Source organism: Bos indicus, chromosome 7 (assembly GCF_029378745.1).
Source record: "Bos indicus isolate NIAB-ARS_2022 breed Sahiwal x Tharparkar chromosome 7, NIAB-ARS_B.indTharparkar_mat_pri_1.0, whole genome shotgun sequence".
Taxonomy (NCBI): domain Eukaryota; kingdom Metazoa; phylum Chordata; class Mammalia; order Artiodactyla; family Bovidae; genus Bos; species Bos indicus.
In genome coordinates, this window is record NC_091766.1 from 81,910,466 (window position 1) to 81,933,197 (window position 22,732).

Below are 22,732 nucleotides of genomic sequence, written 5' to 3' on the forward strand. Positions count from 1 at the left end.
TTAAAAGGATGTTGGTTCAGGCAAATCAAGAGAAGTTTGTTACATAGTCCATCTTTCCATTGTGATTAAATGCTTCTATGTCCTCTTGTGGATGCAGCTAAAGACGGTCCTGAGCCAGTCCTGTGCCTTGGTCACTCTTTGGCTTCTTGGCTGTGATTCTGGCCCGTAACTGTTCGGTTTGAATTAAGATCCTGACTGGTGGAAGATAAACAAATAGAATCTCTTTTCCTCAAGGGACATTATGAATAAAGCTCATTACTTATGTTTGCTCAGTAATAGTAATAGAGATTTCTAGTGATAGAAAAAAAGTTTTTCTTTTTTCCCTTGCATTACTTTTCCCTGTAGGCTAAATAAAGATATGGATCTCATTTCCTAAGCCCAGTACTCTATTTGGGTTTGCTTTCAATAAAATATCTATGAAGTGTCTTCAGCATGATCACTATTTAATGAGATTTAGTTGTAAAGCTTAATTTATATCAGATTTTCTAAATGAGAGATCACTGTCAACTTATTGTTAATTGAATTCAATAAAATCAAGGTTTCTATAATTAATGTGAACCACTTAATCTTTTAGCTCCTTGAATGAATATGATTTTCTAAATACAGGTATCTTCTCATTTAATGAAATAGCAACATTGTGAGAAAAATAAATGTACATGTGACTCCTTTTTCTGTTAACTCTTAATATCAAATTAAATATACCCAAATCCTCTTTAAAACATAACAAAAGAAAAGTAAAAAATATTAGCAAACATATTCAAAATGTTAATAGTAATCCGATGGCATCACCGACTCAATGGACATGAGTTTGAGTAAACTCTGGGAGTTGGTGATAGACAGGGAGGCCTGGTGTGCTGCAGTCTATGGGGTCGCAAAGAGTCGGACACGACTGAGTGACTGAACTGAACTGAATCCAATGACATGTAGAACATCAGTCTAAATTGAATATATAACTGTTAAAAAGTGGCATTCTCCAGTACAAAGAGCAGTTATTTCAGGGTCAGTGGATATGGGTCATTGGCCTGCCTCTGCCTCTAATTATCTAGGGACATTGGGTAAACCACCAGTCTTTTGGAGCCTTCTTGTTTGGATCAGCAAGGTGAGTGTTGTGCCAGATGGAATGATTGAAGTTCCTTTCGCTATGATTCTGTACGCTGTGATTCTGTGTGTTCTCCGATTCTGTACACTGTAACATAGTAGCACAAACTATTGTTACCTTAAAATGTTTTTTTTTGAGAATTAAAAATATTCAAAAAAATAGACTAAAAGGGTATAAATAATACCTGTGGACCCATCAATCAACCCCAATAATCATCACTCCATGATCAACCATGCCCCTTCCACATCTACGTCCTCTGACACGCCTCCTGTGTAATTGTAAGGCCAGTTCCAGACATCAGCCTCTCTTTATCAACATAATCCCTCTGCCATCTGTACTGTTAGCTCTGAGGCCTTAAATATTGTATTTTGTCTTTAACGAATCTCAAACTTTCTTGCTATTTTTTTCCTTTTTAGTTTTTCATTGAAATTGTAAGATACAGATTCATAGGCAGGAGTAAGAAATAATCAGAAAGTTCCCATGTACCCTTACCTAGTTTACCCCAGTGGCAACATCTCGCAAAATTGTAGTATAATATCACAATCAGGGTATCAGCATCAATACAATCTGTTGATTTATTCAGACTGTCCCATTTTACTTATGCTGATCTGTATGTGTGGGGGTGGGTGTGTATGGAGGTGTGGTGTGTGTGTTTGGTTGTATACAACTTTATCATGCATGTAGGTTCACCTATCCATCACCATAATCGATAGAGAACAAGTCCATCATCACAAGGTCGCCTCATGCTGCCCTTTAGTAAACATAGCCACCTCCTTCTGCCCACTCCCCTCAAGACTAATCTGTTCTTTGTTCATTTCTAAAATTTTGTCATTTCAAAAATGTTATATAAATGGAATCATACAGTCTGTAATCTTTTTGGATTGGCTTTTATCACTTCATAATTACTGAGAGATTCACTCAGGTGGTTGTGTGTATCAACAATTTGTTCTTTTCATTGCCGAACAGTGTAGGATGATATGCCACAATTTGTTTAGCTACGACCTGCTGAGGGACATCTGAACTGTCTCAAGTTTTTGGCTATTCTGAATAGAACTACTATGAATATTCGTGTGCATGTTTTTCATTTCTCTGGGATGAATGCCCAAGAGTGTAATTGGTGGATTGTATGGTAATTAGACGTTTAGTTTTAGAAGAAACTGCCATATGGTTTTCCAGAGAGGCTGTACCATTTTATATACTCCAAGCAGCAATGTATGAATGATCTAGTTTCTCTGCGTCTTCACCAACATTTGAAGATGTCACTGCTTGTTATTTTATCTATTTTGATAGGTGTATAGTGATATCTCACTGTAGTGTTAATTTGTATTTCCCTGATGGGTAATGATATTGAGCATCTTTTTTATGCCTGTTTGCCATTTGTGTATCAGCTTTGGTGATCTTCTGCATTTTTAGTCCTCCATTTACTTCTTTTCCAACTTTAGTGTTCAGGTAAGCTTGCTGGTGAATCACCTACAATATTTGTTATACTTATATAGGAGGGAACAGAGTTGCTACAGATGAAGAATTGCTTACCAGGGTTCTCATCTCTGTCTTAGAGTCTCTAGGAATACAAAGATGAATGAGACAAGAACCTTGGTCTTAAAGTTTTAAAACCATCTGGCACTTTGCGAGAGGGAAACAGAAAATATGTAGAAGTCTGATTTCCAAATTGCATGATTTCATGAGATGATATTTGCGTGGGCATCATAAAGGTGACCACGAAGGGATGGAAAGATCCTAGCAGAAACAGGCCAAGAATTCAGTTCATTTCACATGAGTTAAGGATGCGAAAACGTCTTTGCCAATAGATGTGCCCAGAGCAAGGTGCTGGGTGACAGCAGCACTCCCAGTTGGAAGACAGGAATCCAGCCTTCAAGTCCCGCAGGCACTCAGCTGCCAGTGTGAATAGTGGCTGCAGTGAAACTTCTAATTGGCTCTTTAAGAAGCTTTTTCTACCCCCTCTCTCTTATTTCTCCAGCCTCCAAACTGTTCCAGAGAATCTGAATCTATGTCTAATTGATCACCAGCTGCAAGCACCTTGTGTCAACACCAACACATACCTGAGTGCTTAATTTGAGTTTGGGTAAAGGACAGTCCTGGAGAAGGCAATGGCAGCCCACTCCAGTACTCTTGCCTGGAAAATCCCATGGATGGAGGAGCCTGGTGGGCTGCAGTCCATGGGGTCTCGAAGAGTCGGACACGACTGAGCGACTTCACTTTCACTTTTCACTTTCATGCATTGGAGAAGGAAATGGCAACCCACTCCAGTGTTCTTGCCTGGAGAATCCCAGGGACGGGGGAGCCTAGTGGGCTGCCATCTATGGGGTTGCACAGAGTCGGATGACTGAAGCGACTTAGCAGCAAAGGACAATCCAGTAAACAAGACTGGGAGCTGACTGTGGCTCAGATCATGAACTCCTTCTTGCCAAATTCAAACTTAAATTGAAGAAAGTAGGGAAAATCAATAGATCATTCAGGTATGACCTAAATCAAATCCCTTATGATTATATAGTGCAAGTGAGAAATAGTTTCAAGGCATTAGATTTGATAGACAGAGTGCTTGAAGAACTATGGATAGAGGTTCCTGACATTGTATAGGAGGCAGGGATCAAAACCATCCCCAAGAAAAAGAAATGTAAGAAGGCAAAGTGACTGTCTGAGGAGGCCTTACAAATAGTTGTGAAAAGAAAAGAAGTGAAAGGTAAAGGAGAAAAGGAAAGATATACCCATTTGAATGCAGAGTTCCAAAGAATAGCAAGGAAAGATAAGAAAGCCTTCCTCAGTGATCAATGCAAAGAAATAGAGGAAAACAATAGAATGGGAAAGACTAGAGACCTCTTCAAGAAAATCAGAGGTACCAGGGGAGCATTTCATGCAAAGATGGGCACAATAAAGATCACAAATGGTATGGACCTAACAGAAGCAGAATATATTAAGAAGAGGTGGCAAGAATACACAGAAGAACTGTACAAAAAAGATCTTCACGACCCAGATAACCACGATGGTGTGATCACTCACCTAGAGCCAGACATCTTGGAATGTGAAGTCAAGTGGGCCTTAGGAAGTATCACTACAAACAAAGCTAGTGGAGTTGATGGAATTCCAGTGGAGCTATTTCAAATCCTAAAAGATGATTCTGTGAAAGTGCTGCACTCAATATGCCAGCAAATTTGGAAAACTCAGCAGTGGCCACAGGACTCGAAAAGGTCAGTTTTTATTCCAATCCCAAAGAAAGGCAATGCCAAAGAATGCTCAAACTACCACACAATTGCACTCTTCTCTCACAGCTAGCAAAGTAATGCTCAAAATTCTCCAAGCCAGACTTCAACAGTTCATGAACCGTGAAGTTCCAGATGTTCAAGCTGGATTGAGAAAAGGCAGAGGAACCAGAGATCAAATTGCCAACATTGAATCATTGAAAAGGCAAGAAAGTTCCAGAAAAACACCTACTTCTGCTTTATTGACTATGCCAAAGCCTTTGACTGTGTCAATCACAACAAACTGTGGAACATTCTTAAAGAGATGGGAATACCAGAACACCTGACCTGCCTATTGAGAAACCTGTATGCAGGTCAGGAAGCAACAGTTAGAACTGGACATGGAACAACAGACTGGTTCCAAATAGGAAAAGGAGTATGTCAAGGCTGTATATTGTCACCTGCTTATTTAACTTATATGCAGAGTACATCATGAGAAATGCTGGGCTGGAAGAAGCACAAGCTGGAATCAAGATTGCCGGGAGAATTATCAATAACCTCACATTTACAGATGACACCACCTTTATGGCAGAAACCAAAGAAGAACTAAAGAGCCTCTTGATGAAAGTGAAAGACGAAAGTGAAAAAGTTTGTTTAAAACTCAACATTCAGAAAACTAAGATCATGGCATCTGGTCCCATCACTTCATGGCAAATAGATGGGGAAGCAATGGAAACAGTGACAGACTTTATCTTTTGGGCTCCCAAATCACTGCAGATAGTGACTGCAGCCGTGAAATTAAAAGACGCTTGCTCCTTGGAAGAAAAGTTATGACCAACCTAGACAGCATATTAAAAAGCAGAGACAGTACTTTGCCAACAAATATCCATCTAGTCAAAAGTATGGTTTTTCCAGTAGTCATGTATGGATGTGAGAGTTGGACTATAAAGAAAGCTGAGTACTGAAGAATTAATGCTTTTGAACTGTGGTGTTGGAGAAGACTCTTGAGAGTCCCTTGGAGTGCAAGGAGATCTAACCAGTTCATCCTAAAGGAGATCAGTCCTGGGTGTTCATTGGAAGGACTGATATTGAAGCTGAAACTCCAATACTTTGGCTACCTGATGCAAAGAACTGATTCATTTGAAAAGACCCTGATGCTGGGAAAAATTGAGGGCAGGAGGAAAAGGGGACAACAGAGGATGAGATGGTTGGATGGCATCACCAACTCGATGGAGATGAGTTTGAGTAAACTCCAGGAATTGGTGATGGACAGGGAGGCCTAGCGTGCTGCAGTCTGTGGGGTCGCAGAGTCGGACGTGACTGAATTGAACTGAACTGAACTGAAAGGACAGTCTTTCCAGGAATTTTATCCTCCCTAGCAAGACTGAGTCTCGGTCACTCTATATCTGCAGTTTTATGCAGAAGTCATTAATGACCCAACTCAGTATTTACTTACAAACTGGACAGGGATGGTCTAAGAAGAGAAATAGCTCAATAGAGAAGAATAGAGAATAAAGACACACACACACACACAAATCTAATTTATGATAAAAGTGTGTTAAAATCAATGGGAGGAAGATGGATTATTGGAAATCATCTGGGAAAAATTCTTCACAACATACACAAAAACAAAATTTGCATGGTTTAGTGATCTAAACATGTCAATTTAAAAACACGTGTATGTGAGAGAGAAAGACATAATGAGTGTGTAGAATAAACAAGTTAACATTTGTATAATTTTAAGGATGAGATGGGACATAGCACAAGTCCGTCTAATGAAGACAGATTACTTGGAAGCTGCAAATAGAAAATGTACAGCTTTGACTACATGAAAGTAAATTATAATACATACAAGGAACAAAGTTAAAAGAAAACTGAGTGAAAACGTTTTATACATATACGTATCAGACATATATTTGCACACTTGTGTATTTCTGTAGTGCAGAGATGTATGTATTTCCAGTAATAAGTTATTTCTAATATACAAAGTTTATATAACTCAGTAAGAACAATGGAAATCAAATATCTGAAAAATAGGAAAGGAATAAGAACAGGTACATCACAGAGGAATACAAATTACTCATAAATACATGAGTAGATGTTCACTTTCATTAGTAATCACGAAACTAGAAACTAAAACAAAAAACTGATATTTAAAAATTCATCAAATAAGCAAAAGCCAAAAACAAATAATCTTCAGGATTTATAGGAAATGGGAAAGGACATTCTTTTACATTTTAACTGGGAATATAGATTGATACATCCTTTTTCTGAGGACAAATTGACAGTGTCTTTTGAAATTTAAGATGCATGTACCCTCTCATACATTAATGTTACCTTTAGGAATCTGCACCATAGAAAAATAGAGGCATATAAAAATATATGTGCTAAGATATTCATTGCAGCATTAGTTGTAGTAGCATAAAATTATAATTGATCTAAAATTTCTAGCAGTATGGAAATGTTTAAAAAAACAAAAAACTATGGTCATATAATGCGATATAAAAGAAGCAGCAAAGTCTACAGCACTGACATGGCAGCATGTGGAGATATGTTCGTGAGTGAATGAAACAAATCAAGGAACATGTATATATATCATGATTTAATTGGGGATGCAAAGGAGGGGTATAGGTGGATGTAGTATGTGTATACGTGTTTGCACATCAAAAAATAAAAACAGTCTGGAAAAATACACAGTGACCTTTTGAAAATAATTACAAATCTGAGATACTAAAGTGCTGGGATGAGGGGAATTTCAATTTTTTGTTAATATACTTGTGCAATATTTGCAGTTATTTTTAACTACAATGATTTTATAATGTTAAGAAAGAATAAAAAAAGAAAGAAAAGAAATTATAAATGCTAAACAACTCAATCTTTGAGCAAAAAGAATGAATTTTGGCTGAAAGAATTGCTTTAAAGGAAGATGTATTTATCTTTGCCTAATGAAATTTAAATAAACAGGAATAACTTCTTTCTTGCTACTGTATTAATTTTCTGTATCTGGAATATTTCAGTGGTTTCTTTTCAGTTATTTAATTCATTGTGTTTAATTGATAGTGTTTACTAGAGTTTAGTGAAAAACTATTTTGTAAATATCTTCAGTTGTGATTTATCTAGTGTAATATCTCCCCCAGTGAATTGACTGTGAGTAGGGAATTAGTAAAGCAGATAAGAGATCTGGAGAGTGGCTTTACTTATCTGCACAGGAAACCTTATTTCATGTTGATAAAGTTTGAAATCTTTCCTGTTGCTCTTTTCAATTGTTCATTGTTGTTACCATTTTAATGAAAGGTAGAAATGAGTCAAACCAACCTGCTTCTTCTGTTCAACTAAAAATTAATGTCAAAGAAAATTCTTCAGCCCATTAAATAAGTGAATGTGGATGGAATCAGTTTCTGACTCAACATGTCCAATTAATTGCTTCCAAACGTTAAGATACATTCTCAACAAACCCTACACATAATAATAAAAAAAAATCAACATGTAGAGAATGATTAGGTGAGAAGTGAACTAGCTAGAACCATCTTTGCTTACAAAACCCTGTTTATGTTGACATTGATATTTGCCATCTACTCTATTATAAATCAAGATTTATTGTAGAAATGTACCAAAGATGGCACAATAATAAAGAAAACAGATTCATTTCAGGTTTTGAAATGTACCTAACAAACTCAACCTCTTGCAAAATAACTTTTTTATTCAAAATGGAACTGGGAATTGTTCAGCACACAATGAATCATCTTTTGGCAAGTACAATAGACTCTTTAGGGACGTTTCACAGTCTCTTGCTCAATTGTTAGGATGTTTTTAGCTTTCACAGGTAGGGAAGAAGGTAGCTTGTATAGCCATCATCTTGTTGCTAAAATTGTACAGTAAAGATTTTTCAGAGTTGCTGTTGCAATAGATCTTTTCACTTTTTTCCCCCCTTCCTGTTTCTTTACTCAGAGCTGCTTTGTCTCTTAAAAACAATCTGGAATTACTTAATGCTAATGTTTTCTGGTTTTACTATTTACCCAGGACTCAAATGTTAAACATTAATGTGGGAAACTCCCTTTTCCTTACCTCATAGACATATATTTATTTAACTGTTATTTTGCATGAAGAAAACCTCAGCTTTCTCTCTGTGTGTGTTAATGTGCTTCTTTTTATTGACAGCCACATTCTGTTTTTGTATTTGCTTTTTTTCAGGAGGCTTTAGATCCCCCCCTGGATGATTTGGAGGTAAACGAGACCACCACGGCAGCCGAAGTGATTAAATATGAGTATCATGTCTTATATTCCTGCAGCTACCAAGTGCCTGTGCTTTACTTTAGGGCAAGCTTTTTAGGTAAGACCATGTTGGAAGCTAAATGTAAATTCATAACATTTACATATAAGGCAGAAAGCAGATTTGGAAAATTATTCTTGAGAGGGGAAAAAAAAAAAAGAGTTAAAAATAAGAAAACTGTGGGTGAGGTAAGGTTTTACCAGTAAATTTTCTCATGCTTTAGAAAGAGTATCAAGACTTTAGAGTGAATGATATCATCCCAGCCTTAAGTCTGATCTGCAGATTCTTGGCCTCCTGCCCAGCGTTGACTAAGCCCCCTGGCCCTTTTTCTTTTCTTTACTTTAAACAAGTAGGAACAACTTAAAGCTACAATGTTTATTTACTTCTAACTTTACAGTGAAAATTTCTTTCAATCTCAAGTGATCCCATTAACTCAAAAGTCCCCATGCCTCCTTCCCCAACACTAATTATTATTTCAGAAATTGTTTATCAATCCATTTAAGCTATGTTTAAAAATAGCACTAACATTTCCTTCAGCCATCTATACATCTCAGTGCCTCAGCTTCCTGCAGTGTTACTCAACTCACACCCCTTGCCAAGAAGGTGGAACACCCTGTCTCCTCTGAGGCCTTGGCTAATAAAGCTTATTTAATCAGCGGCCACATGAAATCCTCACCCTGCAGCACAGCCAGGGCTCCCCGCTTCACGTCCTCTGACTAAACCGGGTCAGCATTTTGAGGCCTCTCCACCCTGGGCTCAGAAGCCAAGAGGAACCACCTCCCCAGCCCACCCCTACCCCATTTCTCTTTTTCTCTCTGGACTTATCAGCAGCATTTTGCATTTTGAACAGCCTTCTAACCTTTTCTGGATAGCTAAGACATCTGAATTTAGCCAGTGATATTTTATTTTTAATTAAAAAGTAGCTTAAGCTGCTTTGAATGTGTATTTGGTAGATTTAATCACTTGCTGCCTTATATTGTTTAATGGTCTCTAATTTTGCAGTGTTGGCGGTTTAACAAGCACTTAGGATTTAAAACACAAGAACAAATTCTCATAGACTCCCTGGTGAGAAGATTTTAATCTGAGGTGCAGTTCTAAGAACTGACAATTTGGGGTAAATTTTCAACATGGGACATGGGGAATTAAGGACACTGATAGTTTACTAATTCACAAACTCTTGCTGCAGATTAATCCATATGATTATTATAGGCCTTTAAAACACTCACTTTGTTGTGATTCTACTTGATTTGGAGCCCAGAGGTTAAAGGAAGCTTCTTGTCAGTGAGCTGTGTTATACTGAAAAATAGAAGGAGTTACATTTATTTACTGGAGGGGAGAAAAATGTCCTTCTCGGTTTTGGTTTGCAAGGACTCTACCCAGTAGCTTCTGGATTCAAAGCCATGTTGAGGCTGCAGGTAAAGGAAACAGGACACTACTTCTTCAATACTGTACTTTCATGTAATTAGTATTCACCATAAGCAGTTAATCACCAGAGAAGAGCTCCCAGAGACAAAACAAGTTGTTTAGCTTGTCAGCGTTAGGGAATCGGAGGTGTTGAAACATGACTGCTTCTAGCTGGAAGTGGGTCTTGCTGAGGCTGGTGGATGAGCTCATACGTGTGCTTTGCTCTTATGTGCCAACAGCTCCCCTTACAGTACAGCACAGTAATTGTTCCTGCAAGTTCAATTATATTTTAATGAAATTTGTATACTTTCTAAGATCTTTTCTTCATGGTGGTTGTCTGTTTCTTAAAAAAAAAACACACAAAATAACTAGCCTTTTTGGATTCTGTTTATATATTTTAAGATGCTCTTTGTTTATGCTTTTATAAAGGAAACCCAAACAAGTCATTTATTTTGTATAGAAGCATTTCTTATTCTCCACCCTCCCCATGCTGTGTTGTATAGCATTAGCATTAGGAATTTTTAAATTCTGGAATCCACTTAGTGGTTTTTCAGGAGCATTGAAATATCAGATTTAATATTTGCAAAGCACACTGAGTGTTTTCTTGTGCAGAAACATGAAAAATGGTTCTTTCCTTTATCAGAGTCTGATTTCTTTTCCTTTCTCTACCTAACTTAACAGGTGTTCTAAAAATGTATCGTCCTTTCCTCTGGAGTCATAATTTTTCCTTTTTTCCCTTCGGTCCATTCCCTGTTCATATGTGGTTACTCTGGCCTTTCATCTGTTAAACAAATCTCGTCAGTGTGGTGAATGAATTCCTAACGTCTTCTTCTTATTCCAGGTCCAGATTTTTCTTTGTCTCATTCTAAGAGAATTCCGACCTAGAAACAGGATGGCTATAAAATTTCTTGCTCAGGGGTCTTTTTTTGTTATTGTTGCTTCAAAAATAGTTCACTCAGCCTTTTTTGACAGGTATTTAGATTTTTTTTTTTTTTGCATTTAAGTCTTAGTAAAAATTAGTTTCTCTGCTTTGCTCTAAATTTTATTCTAGTACCTTTTTTTTTAGGTAAAGCAAGTGGTAAGTAATTCCTATTTAAATTGATATTACCTTTTCTTTTATCAACTAGCTTAGATGTAAGAGGAAATCTTTATTCTGTTTCTTAAAGTACAAATACATTGGACTGTGATCACCTCTTATTCCTTGATATGTCCGTGTCTGCCAGGCCAACTACTGCTTGAGACTCAGCTAACATGCCATTTGTTGTTATCACCCCCGTGTCATATCCTATCACATTATATCATATATCACATGTTGCATGAGATCAGAAAATTATTTGTTTACTTGTTCCCTATAAAATGATAATCTAGAAGGTAGGAGTTTAAGGTAAAAAGAGAGAGAAAGGAAATGAATAGTGAATACTCAGCCTACAGAGTGATAAGCTTTATTCATAGATGTGTGTGGGTGTGTAATACTTATATGACATATATATTCTTTGTCTTACTAATTTTAATACCCATAGTATTAACTGTGGCACAATGACAGCAACTATTTATTTAATGAACCAATGAGATGGAATTTCTAACCATTTCTGCATACAGTCCAAAGATGGAAACCTTGAAACCTTATGATGGTGTCTTATTTGAACTTTTCTGATGAGTTATATGGAAGGGAGTAATGCACTTGTCTCCAGCAAACTCAGAACCCAAGCCATCTCTATATCTTTACTCTTTAGTTGATGCTTCCTAGAGACTGCAGGAATGGTTTGCTAAGGAAAGTGGAAAGTCCTGAGGACTCAAAGGTGAGCATTTGCACTAGCTGGGGAGCTGTTCTGCTTCTGTAAACACACATTTGCATTGTATCCCTGAAGGCATACAGCCAAGGTGGTGCAGAATTCTGTTTCTGGGCACCTCTCGTTTCTACTACTTGAGCTTATAGGAGCTCAGTTGCTGAGGGTTTAATGAATTAAATTAAGAGAGAAAATGTCCTTCCCAGTGCTCTTTTTTCCCCAGCCACTCTTGCCATTTTAGGTTTGGGAGAGGTGGTGGGGCACGCTTAATACCATTTGCTCCGCAGTAGTGGGTGAGAGGTCATTGCACTTCTCTCAGGCATTGATACTAATAAATAGCCTACCCTAAAATGGTGCTTTATTGACTATGAAGTCCATTCTCACAAAGCACTGATGTCTTCAAGTGGCTGCTTTTCTCCTCCAACTATTTTAAAGCACACTGTGTTAAAGAATTATTTGTATTGTGCAAAAGGCTTCTAAGTACTGTTCATTCCAACACCTTTTTATGTCCCAGTTTTCCCTTTGTGGGGGCTTGGCTTTGGTCAGAAGTTGATGGCAAGTGTTAGAAATGTGTTGTAAATCTTGGGCATATACGTAATAGCTTTGGGCTTCACCAGACTCCTAAGCTTACCTAGTTTTCCCTTTCATTACAACTACAGATTTCTATATTTATTTCAGCTTGAATTCTGATTAATTTCTTCCCTGTCTCTCTTCTTTTCTTTTGTTCTCAATCTCTATTGAGAAGTACACCAAGTGTTTCTTCTCATTTTCAGAATATTTATTTCTTTGGTGCTGACATATGAGTTCTTCTTGGGAACCATTGACATATTTCTTTAGTTAGTTAGAAGGGCAGCTTTGGAATAGGGAAGGAAACATTTCTTCCATTCAGCAACTGAATGTCTGTTCTTTCTCAGGATCCGTTTTATTATTGGTCTAGGGAATAAGAGTAGAGAATTAAAAATGTAACCCTGATATTTCATATAGAAAATTTACCTACTTGTTATATGCCTAAACTATGTTCAAATAGTCAAAGAATAATTCACTCTTAAAAGCAGCGTAACCAAACCAAGATAAAGGCCAGCTCAAAAGAATAAAGAAAAGATTGGAATTAGAGCAGTGTTTACATCATCAGGGAGGAGGAAGAAGAGGTTTGTCCCTGGTGCGGAGCGAGAGGGAGTCTTTGGACTGTGTAGAAGAAAATGACAGGAAAACAGGAAAGATGAGGGTTGGAGGAAGCTGGAGAATAAAAATAAAATATCCATAGCCCTGATCCAACAATTTTCAAGGAAACGCTACAGACTGGCTTTTCTGAAGAGGCTGGGAAAAGTACTAGGGAAAGGGAGGTGGGTGAGTGTCGAGCTGTAGGGCTGGAAGGCATGGCCTGTTTGGGGAATAGTGAGAAGCTGGTTTGAGGAAAATCTCTACTTCAAAGTGTTCAAGATGGTTGGAAAGATATGTTAAGTCACATTATGGAAGAGATGATGGAATGGGTTTGGAGGCTATGAGAAAGAAATGAAGTGAGAAGTGAAATGAGAAGTGAAAGAGATTGAGCAAAAGTGAATGAGATCAAGGGAGGGATTTTTCTAGAACAGAAACTATGACTGAGTAAAACAGAAAGAGAATTAATGAAGGTTGAGAAGAAATTACAAAGAATGAAATTTTGGGAAAAGGAATTTTGACTTTTTAGTGTTGTTGTTGCAAATTTTTTTAAAGAAAAATTTAAATCATCTCTTAGAGAAAATGAACTGGAAAGAACATATTTTCAGGAAAAAAAATTACCCTTCCAGTAGAGTGAGAATTAAGGCTGCTTGTTAAACAGAAAAGATAGGTAGATTAGAGAAATTAAGGCAAAAGTGATTCCAGTTAATCACCATCATGAAAATAGAAAATGACTTGGCAGATTTAGAGTCTTATTTGAATATAGAGAATTTTTAAGAATGTTCATAATTATGCAATGGAACATGACTTTTAGTGCATTAAAAAGAGATTCTAGGGGTAATGTGAAGAGCAAACAATGAAAGTTATTTTTCTTAATTACAAATAAAAATTAATTATTTAACTAATATAAATATATTCAAACTTTTTGAAAAGTTTAAATGACAGAGGGAATTTAATGAGGATTGTTTGTTGAACCAGGTGAATGTTTGAAACATTATGGGGATTTAAGGTATAAACAGGATGCTGGGGTAAAACACATGATGGGGATAGAATCCCACTGAAAAATCAGGTCTGATTTTAAACCATGTTAAAGAAAGGGGAAACAAAACTAGAGGGACACCTAATTTGCTAAAAGGTTTATTCTAACCTATGTTAGTGCAAAGCATCATGTATACAAAGTAACAGATTTTATGTGGATTCAGAGGCCAGGAAGAAGACATGAAAAGGCAGATAAATTTATTTTCTTACCTGTAAAAGGCTATACTAAAGCTTTCCTGAACAAATAAATGTGCTGTGTCCCATAATGTGTTTTGTCTACTTACTCTTGATAAGACAAGCCCTGTTTGAAACATCCATTAAAATGTACATGAGTGCCTTCTGTGTGCACAGCATAAAAATTCATTAGCCTATTTAAAAAATATGCTGAGGAAAATGGCTGCCTAACTGGAAACTAGTATACTGATTTTCTCCTTCTTTAAAGTTGTCAAAGTGGAGTTCTTCAAGTGCATATATCAGGTGCTCTGCTGAGAAGGTGGAGACTGTGTTCTCCATGGGAAGGAGATCAAGCTGGATGGGTCGTCAAGGTGCTGCTACTGGTGTTAACTGGTCCATGTTCTGGGGGGTTCTGAGATTTGAGAGAGCCAGGAGTCCAAAATGCTGAGTACTGGTATGCCAGAGCAGGAGGTTAAAATCAAAACCTCAGAACACTTTGGATAGGATTGAAAGTAGAGTGTTTTCTGCTTTAGAACCAGCAGACCTAATGTAGATATGCATCTGGTGATATGGTCTTCAGAGTTCTGATGAGTAGTTATATCTCACAGTTGGTGTCTCGGGTATCTTGTAGACCCAGTGTTGCTTCCCTTGGGACATTTTCTGAAAACAGTGATTCCTCAAGAAAGTCTTGTGTGTACTTCTTCTAGGTTAAGTGTTTAACTTAATTTAAATGAGAGGTTATAACATCATCTGCATTAATGTAAATTCTTAACACAGAATGTGAACAGTTTAAGGTGACCCCAAATTACTCTTCTATTGTGCTGTTGGGCATATTCCTCATAAAAATGGATTGTAACATACATAAACTTTCTCATGTAACTGAAAGATGTCTTACATTCATTTTCCATGTGAAATTACTAGACAAATGTATGACATTTAGAACACTGGGGCTAAATAATGATAAATATTAAGCAATACTTATATAAATCACTTATCTAGACTATATTAGTAAAGTATACTTAGTTGCAATTAACTGACCCCGACCATGATAAGCAGAAAAAGATTTACTGGAAGGGTAGATCATAGAGTTAACTGAAGGCAAAAGTGACAAGGTGAGGGAATGTCTGCCTCTCTTTGGTTTAGTGGTACAGAATGGGATTCTGCCTACTGCTTATTTCGGAATTTATCTCCCAAATAGGAACTATGTTTGGATGGTGAAAAATCAAATATCCACTCTATCTTCATCTACTTAATACTATAGATTTTATTGTAATAAAATACTAAATATTTTATTGTAAATTTTATAAGATTTTATTGTAATTTTATAAGATTTTATTATAATAAAATACTAAGTATTTTCTTGATGACTTTTTAATCATCAGTCTTTATTCTTAGTAATAATTGTGGTAAATTGCTCTAGAAATAATGTTGAACATCCATCTGTCCAAGCATTGGAAAATATTTATGCATAAGGCAAGAAAATGTTCCTGGAATGCAGAGATGAATAAAGGAATCAGGGATGATTTATGCCCTCAAGGAGCTTACAGTCTACTGAGAGAAACAAGACAAATTTGAAATTTACTGTAACAAGTAGAATATGTTAACGGCCATAAGAGAGGTAAAAAGAAAATTGTCACCAGGCATAGAATAGGTTAGTGGTTGAAAGAAGCTAGGTGGGAGGTGGGAGAAATGAGAACATGTTGGTTAAAGGTTACATAACAGATTTTCAGATATAAGATGAATAAGTTCTGGGGATCTAAAAAGCAGAGACATTACTTTGCAAACAAAGGTCCGTCTAGTCAAGGCTATGGTTTTTCCAGTAGTCATGTATGGATGTGAGAGTTGGACTGTGAAGAAAGCTGAGCGCCAAAGAATTAATGCTTTTGAACTGATGTGTTGGAGAAGACTCTTAAGAGTCCCTTGAACTTCAAGGAGATCCAACCAGTCTATTCTAAAGGAGATCAGCCCTGGGTGTTCTTTGGAAGGAATGATGCTAAAGCTGAAACTCCAGTACTTTGGCCACGTCATGCGAAGAGTTGACTCATTGGAAAAGACTCTGATGCTGGGAGGGATTGGGGGCAGGAGGAGAAGGGGATGACAGAGGATGAGATGGCTGGATGACATCACCGACTCAATGGACATGAGTTTGGGTGAACTCCGGGAGTTGGTGATGGACAGGGAGGCCTGGCGTGCTACAGTTCATGGGGTTGCAGAGTCGGACATGACTGAGCGACTGAATTGAACTGAACTGAATGAGGAGCTTGATGACTATAGTTAACAATGCTGCTGCTGCTGCTGCTGCTAAGTCGCTTCAGTCGTGTCTGACTCTGTGCGACCCCATGGACTGCAGCCTACCAGGCTTCTCCGTCCATGGGATTCTCCAGGCAAGAACACTGGAGTGGGTTGCCATTTCCTTCTCCAATGCATGAAAGTGGAAAGTGGAAAGTGAAAGTGAAGTCGCTCAGTCGTGTCTGACTCTTAGCGACCCCATGGACTGCAGCCTACCAGGCTCCTCCATCCATGGGATTTTCCGGGCAACAGTACTGGAGTGGGGTGCCATTGCCTTCTCCATAGTTAACAATACTGTATTTTATACTTGAGAATTACTAAGAGTAGATTTGAAATGTTCTAACTACACACATACACACAAATTATAAATATGTGAGAAGATGGATGTGTTAACTAACTTTATTGTGGTAACCGTTTTCCAAAATATACATATATCAAGTCATCACATTGCATATCTTAAACTTACACAATGCTAAGTATCCATTATATCCAATAAAGATGGAGAGAAAGTTGCCACCAGGGCTCAGAGGCCAGAGATTATCTTGAGCTGGATGATCAGATGAAGCCCTGGCTGGAGTGATGAGGGAAAGGGCAAGCCTGGCGTATTAAAAAATCTAGGAAAGGCAAAATTCTAGATAGTCTTAGGTTAAGCAATGCTGGTAGAGACTACTAATGACAACAAAAACAATACCACAGCTAATACGTGTGTACCACTTTATAGTTTACAAAGAGCTCCTGGTACAGGACAAAGTGGAGGGTCTGGAGCTGCTTGGTTCTGATTCCTTGCTCTGCTTCTTACTATGTGATCTTGTGGGAGTTATTGAACTTTTTGTTTCCTTTTTTTCACCATCTAGAAAAATTTGAGATAATAATACCTATTTTATAGAGTTTTGAGGTTTGTGAGCTAATATATAAAGTGGGGCTTGGCATGTAGTACCTTTCAGTAATGCCAGCTGAGTTCTGTATCTTGATCCTCACAATAACAGTGTAATATAGGAGCTGCTATTACCCTGATGTGCAGACATGCAAACTGAGTGCTCAGAGAGGTTAGATGGTTTATTTATTCTAGAGTACATATAAAATTACAGAGTTAAGATTCAAACTCTTTAGCTCCCCACTCCCAATTTTACTGCACAAAGCAGCACCAAAATTTAAGTAACATTGAAGAGAAGTTGCCAAAATCTATATTTTTTGAAATTTTCATTCAGATTTCTTGAGACTAATAAAGACTCAGAATGCAAAAAGTAGATGTAGGAATAAATAAAAATTACAGAATTAGCTAGCACAGTAGCTGATAAGAATGTACATGAACAATTAGCACTCATTTCATATCACAGTATAATTTTCTCACTGAAGCAAAAATGAATTTTCTCCTTTGATGGAGCATCATCTCTGCCTTACTGTGGAGAATGACATGAATTTTTATAGCCTTCAAAGCCCTGTTGAAGACAATACATTGAATAATGACAAATTTCATTGTGAAAAATCCACCATTTCCATTTTATTTCTACTGACCACATTCAGAACATTTTTCCTAAATTTACTCTAAATAATTTATACTCTCTCTAATGTTATTTTTGGAATTATGAAATTTTAGTGAAAGCATGCACCACAGGATAAAGGTGGCTTCAGCATGGTTGTACTGGAATTGGGTGGTGCTAGTGAACTATCTCATGATGTTATTTGATTCATGAAAATAATAGCCCTGAGAAATGTAATTTAGAAAGCTGTAGATTTTGAGTAATATATAGATTACTTGACATGTAGGTTATTATTCAATTGAGAGATTTTATATGAAAGTATTAAATGCTACTGGCAGTTGCTAAAGATTGTACTTTTTAATTATTCTATTTTTCATCCAAAGTCTCTTCCTTTTTTATCATTGACATTTTAGGTTGCTGACAGAATATTCCTTTAGCTCAAATGTGTAATATCATTCTGGATGAGAGAGGCACATAGTAGGCACCCAATAAACACTTGTTAAATAAATGACCTTAATTTACCATGCTCACTTTGTAGGTTGCTGCTGAAATTATTTTGGCTTCTACTTCAATTTTTCAAGTATGCAAGGGATTTTACTGAGCTTCTCAGCTCAGTGTGATTAATGAGATTTCTAAGCATGTTGAAATTGGTGCTATCGAATATCTTGGGTCTGAAACCAAGGAGTTGTTGATTGAGTATGCTTATGTCTCCTCTGACTAAGGCCAGACAGAAAAAATAGGCCCTCTAAACAGGGCTTAAAGTTCTTGATTGAAGATAACTTCAACTGAACATGAAGGCACATAATAATGTGTTTCATGAGTTTAACCAAGTATTTGTTTATGTCCACATTTTAATTTTAAATTAAAGTTTTGGGTCTTCAGTTTTCATAAATAGGCAGATGGATCCAAAATCACAAAGTTATTCATGTTTCTGCCATATTTAAGGTCTATTTTTATGATGTGATTTTAAAAATGTATTTGATTATCTCATTTCAATGATTTTGGTGGGATTTCTGAAGGCTCCATTTTGGTTGTGGGATAATTAGAGCCACAGTCATATTAGAATATATTATTCACATCAGTTGTATATGTCATGGCTTTGAAGATATTGCTAATCAGGTCAAATTTTTATTTTTGAGTAAAAGATCACCAAACTAATTTGTGTATGTCTTTGATCATGAAGGTGTGAGCTATGACTGGGAAAACTGATGATGAAGGCCTAGGGAAAAGAATCCACGTCACACTTGATTAAGTCATTATTGTCATATCTGTGTGTGAGAGACACAGCTATATTATCAGATCTTCTGTAGTGTAAATGGTCAGCAGAAACTGGAAAGATTGACATTCTTGTTAAAGCAGCTTGCACAAGCATTTATTTGATCATCATTGATACATGTACTTTAAAACAATTTTATAAACACATTGGAGAATGCAGTCACATTCATTCACTTAAAAAAACACTATTTCCTTCACAGCAAGCAGGTAGCATTCTTATAACCATATATAAAGGAGTATGATGCCTCTTTTGATGTTTTGAACTTATTTTTTTATTCCTTGTAATTGTCTATTATTCTAAGTTGACCAGATCATTTTTTTCTCCCAACTCTTTTTATTTCTAATTGGAGAATAATTGCTTTACAGTGTTGTGTTGGTTTGTACTGTATAACCAAATGAATCAGCTCTAAATATACATATATCCCTTCCTGTGGGAAGGAGACGAGATCATTTTTTAATTCCTGTATTTAAGGTGTTAAATTTTCTCTCTAAATTAGGTGTTGCCTGAAAACTTAGGACACCCTCAAATTCTAGCATCAAATCTGGTGAAAATACTCTATAACATTTGTTTTGGGTCTCTCCACAATGTTGCTAGGCTGCTGATTTTTGCCTTTTGCACGAATGTTTCCAGCAGAGTATGCAAGTTTTTGACAGTGGTAATATCCAAACCATTTACCCCATCCTTAGATTGTTGGCTGAAATATTTTGAGAGATAAAATTGAGATCATTACTGATTATCAGAATTTATTTTTCAATTTTAAAATTAAAACAAATTATTATGGGCAAAAAAGAAAGAAAGAAAAACTTTGTACTAGGGTGAAACAAGAAAGGTGTAGTTAGAGGCTGAAAAGTGAGAATCTGTAATGCCTGTGATTGACTTTTTTTTCATGGTTTGCTGCTCCTTACAAGTTATGATCGCTACAGGCAGCTCACAACACATAGCTATTGGCTACTCCCTCACTGTACTCTTCTAAGACTGTCTTATATAATATAATATAGTCAGAGGAGTGACAGCCATCACCATTGTTGTATTCTATTGATTAGAAGCAGGTCACAGGTCCCACCTGCACTCAGGTGGAGTGATTAACAGATTTTAAACCCAGCATTCTTCTGTGGGTCTGCGAAGCCATTCCCTGTTTCAGTGGAAATAAAGTTAAGGAAAGTATTCTCTCATTTATCATTTATTCAGTAAATATAAAGCATTTGCAATTGTGAGTGCGACTTAGAACTGCACAGCAGCACTGCGGTGGTGAAAGGACAAAGGCAGTCTTTACCCTCAGAGACAGCACGGAATAGCAGGAAGAGCACGGAATTGTGAGTCCTGAGTTCCAGCCCCACGGGAGTTATGAACTGGCTCCATAATTTTGGTAGATGTATATTTCCTGAGACCTTATATCTAAAATTAATAATTATACCAGCTGTAACATTTTATTATTCTACAACTGATTCTTTTAACTTTGACATCTGAAAATTATTTTAAAAGTATGTCAGATTTTAATAATTTGATTATTTGGTTTTCTATTTGACACTGACATACCTAAGATGCTGTTTCCCTAGCATCAGTACACACACATACACACACACACACGTGCATATTTTGAAGACGTGTAGGGCTTAAGATTAAAGTTTGGCCCTACTCTGTAAATGTGTTCAGACAACAATATAACACAGATACAGAAGGCAGCTTGTTTTAAACTTGTAGCTAAACATGACATTCAAATGTTAATTGGATGAATAAATCTTGTTCATTTTACAGACATGGAAATGTCAATGGAATAAAACTATTTATCACAAGATAATGGTCTCCTGCCGCCAGATAAATGCCAAGATGAAGATACTTATTGAAAATGTATCAAAATATTCTATTGCTATTTATTGAAAATAAAGGTTGAGGAAAAGTTCAACTTTTCAGGTCAAACATGAGAAATGCTCTGTCTATGGTATTAGTATATTGCTGTATTAAACACAATGTGCATGGTATAGAAACATGAGGAAACTCTTAAGAAATAATGGTCTATAAATGAATCTTTTAGCTCTAAGCTATGAGAATTACTGGAATAGTGCAATGGGGGCTAGGAGGAGATACCTAATATATACTAAATTGTTATGTGCCTGACGCAGTCCTGGTGTGTTCCCTGATGTAAGCCATTCACAAGGATAGAATTTGAGAAGGATTAGTATCCTCATTTTCAGGTAAAGTTAAAAGCAAAAGAGTAAATTAAGTATATTTTAATTAGAAAATAACTTGCAGTCACATAGAGAATTAAGTGCCAACACCAGGATTCAAACTCAGCATGGACTTCAGATCTCCTGCTCTTCCCCTACACTCCACATCTGTACTTATGCCTCTAAATCTGAATGCAATACCTTTTGATTCGGAGGGCTTTTGAGTAGATTATTTCTCCAAGTTGTATTGTACCTAATGACCGAATACTTCTTTGGATCTAATAGGCTGATGAGTTTTCTTTAAATGATATTGTCTACTTGCTTAAAGAAAAGAGCATACCCGTAAGTCTTGAGGACTCAGTTGACTCTAAATGAGCCAAGTAGCACTAAATTCTGAGGGTTCCCTGGCAGCTCAGATGGTAACGAATCGACCTACAATGCAGGAGCCCCGGGTTCAATTCCTGGGTCGGGAAGATCGCCTGGAGAAGAGATGGGTTACCCACTCCAGTATTCTTGGGCTTCCCTGGTGGCTTAGTCTGTAAAGAATCTACCCACATTGTGGGAGACCTGGGTTCGATCCCTGGGTGGGGAAGATCCCGTGGAGGAGGGCATGGCAACCCACTCCAGTGTTCTGGCCTGGAGAATCCTCATGCACAGAGGAGCCTTGTGGGCTGCAGTCCATGGGGTCACAAAGAGTCGGACACGACTGAGCGACTAAGCACAGCACGGCAATAAATTCTAATGTTGAGACCACCTTCTTTTCAGCAGTGTGTGGTTTTATCGTAATTCCTTCTTTCTGCTTTCTTTTCTGAACCTAGATATCTATTTCTCCACTTTACTTGTGTCATACTATTCTTCGTAAAATACATTATTTGGGTGATTATGAATATAGGTGAATAACTGAAGTTGCTTAAACAAAGAAAAGGAGGATTATTGTTCACTAAAGCTTTTACGGATTTCTTCACGGCAAGTCCTTCTCAAGTCCCTCCACCCCGAACAAGACAGTGGGTGTTAATGTCTCCCTCCTCTGGACTTTCAGAGAACTGCAGTTTTCCTCTGGCTATGACCAGTCTACCAATCAATACCAAATACTGATTTTAGTATCAATATTTACTGATATATACTTGTCCTAGTTTCCTAGTCGGGAAACACTCCTTACTAGGAGAAATTCTGTGCTTTCCTTCTATTCCTCATGGTACCCAACAGAGTGATTTGAACATTACAGATAGTCAGTCGACAGGAGGGTGAAGGAAGCACGTGGATGGTCTCTGATTTAAGGATTAGAGGAAGTATGAAGACTTCAGAGGTATCCACAGTACACCCTTGTGAATATGTGAGTCTGTCTACCTGGTTCTTTACTGATGCTTCTATTTATCAGTTTTCTCTAAAACACA

The 22,732-nt window shown here is 37.1% G+C and overlaps 1 protein-coding gene across 2 annotated transcripts in view; it reads left to right on the forward strand.

Moving 5' to 3' along the window:
* Positions 1-22,732, forward strand: part of ATG10 (autophagy related 10) — a 259,676-nt gene that overhangs the window by 167,140 nt on the left and 69,804 nt on the right. For both annotated transcript variants that reach the window (XM_019965387.2, XM_070793999.1), the window contains one exon: positions 8,488-8,626. In XM_019965387.2, coding sequence (XP_019820946.2) covers positions 8,488-8,626 — 139 coding nt within the window. The remainder of the gene's footprint in view (positions 1-8,487; positions 8,627-22,732) is intronic.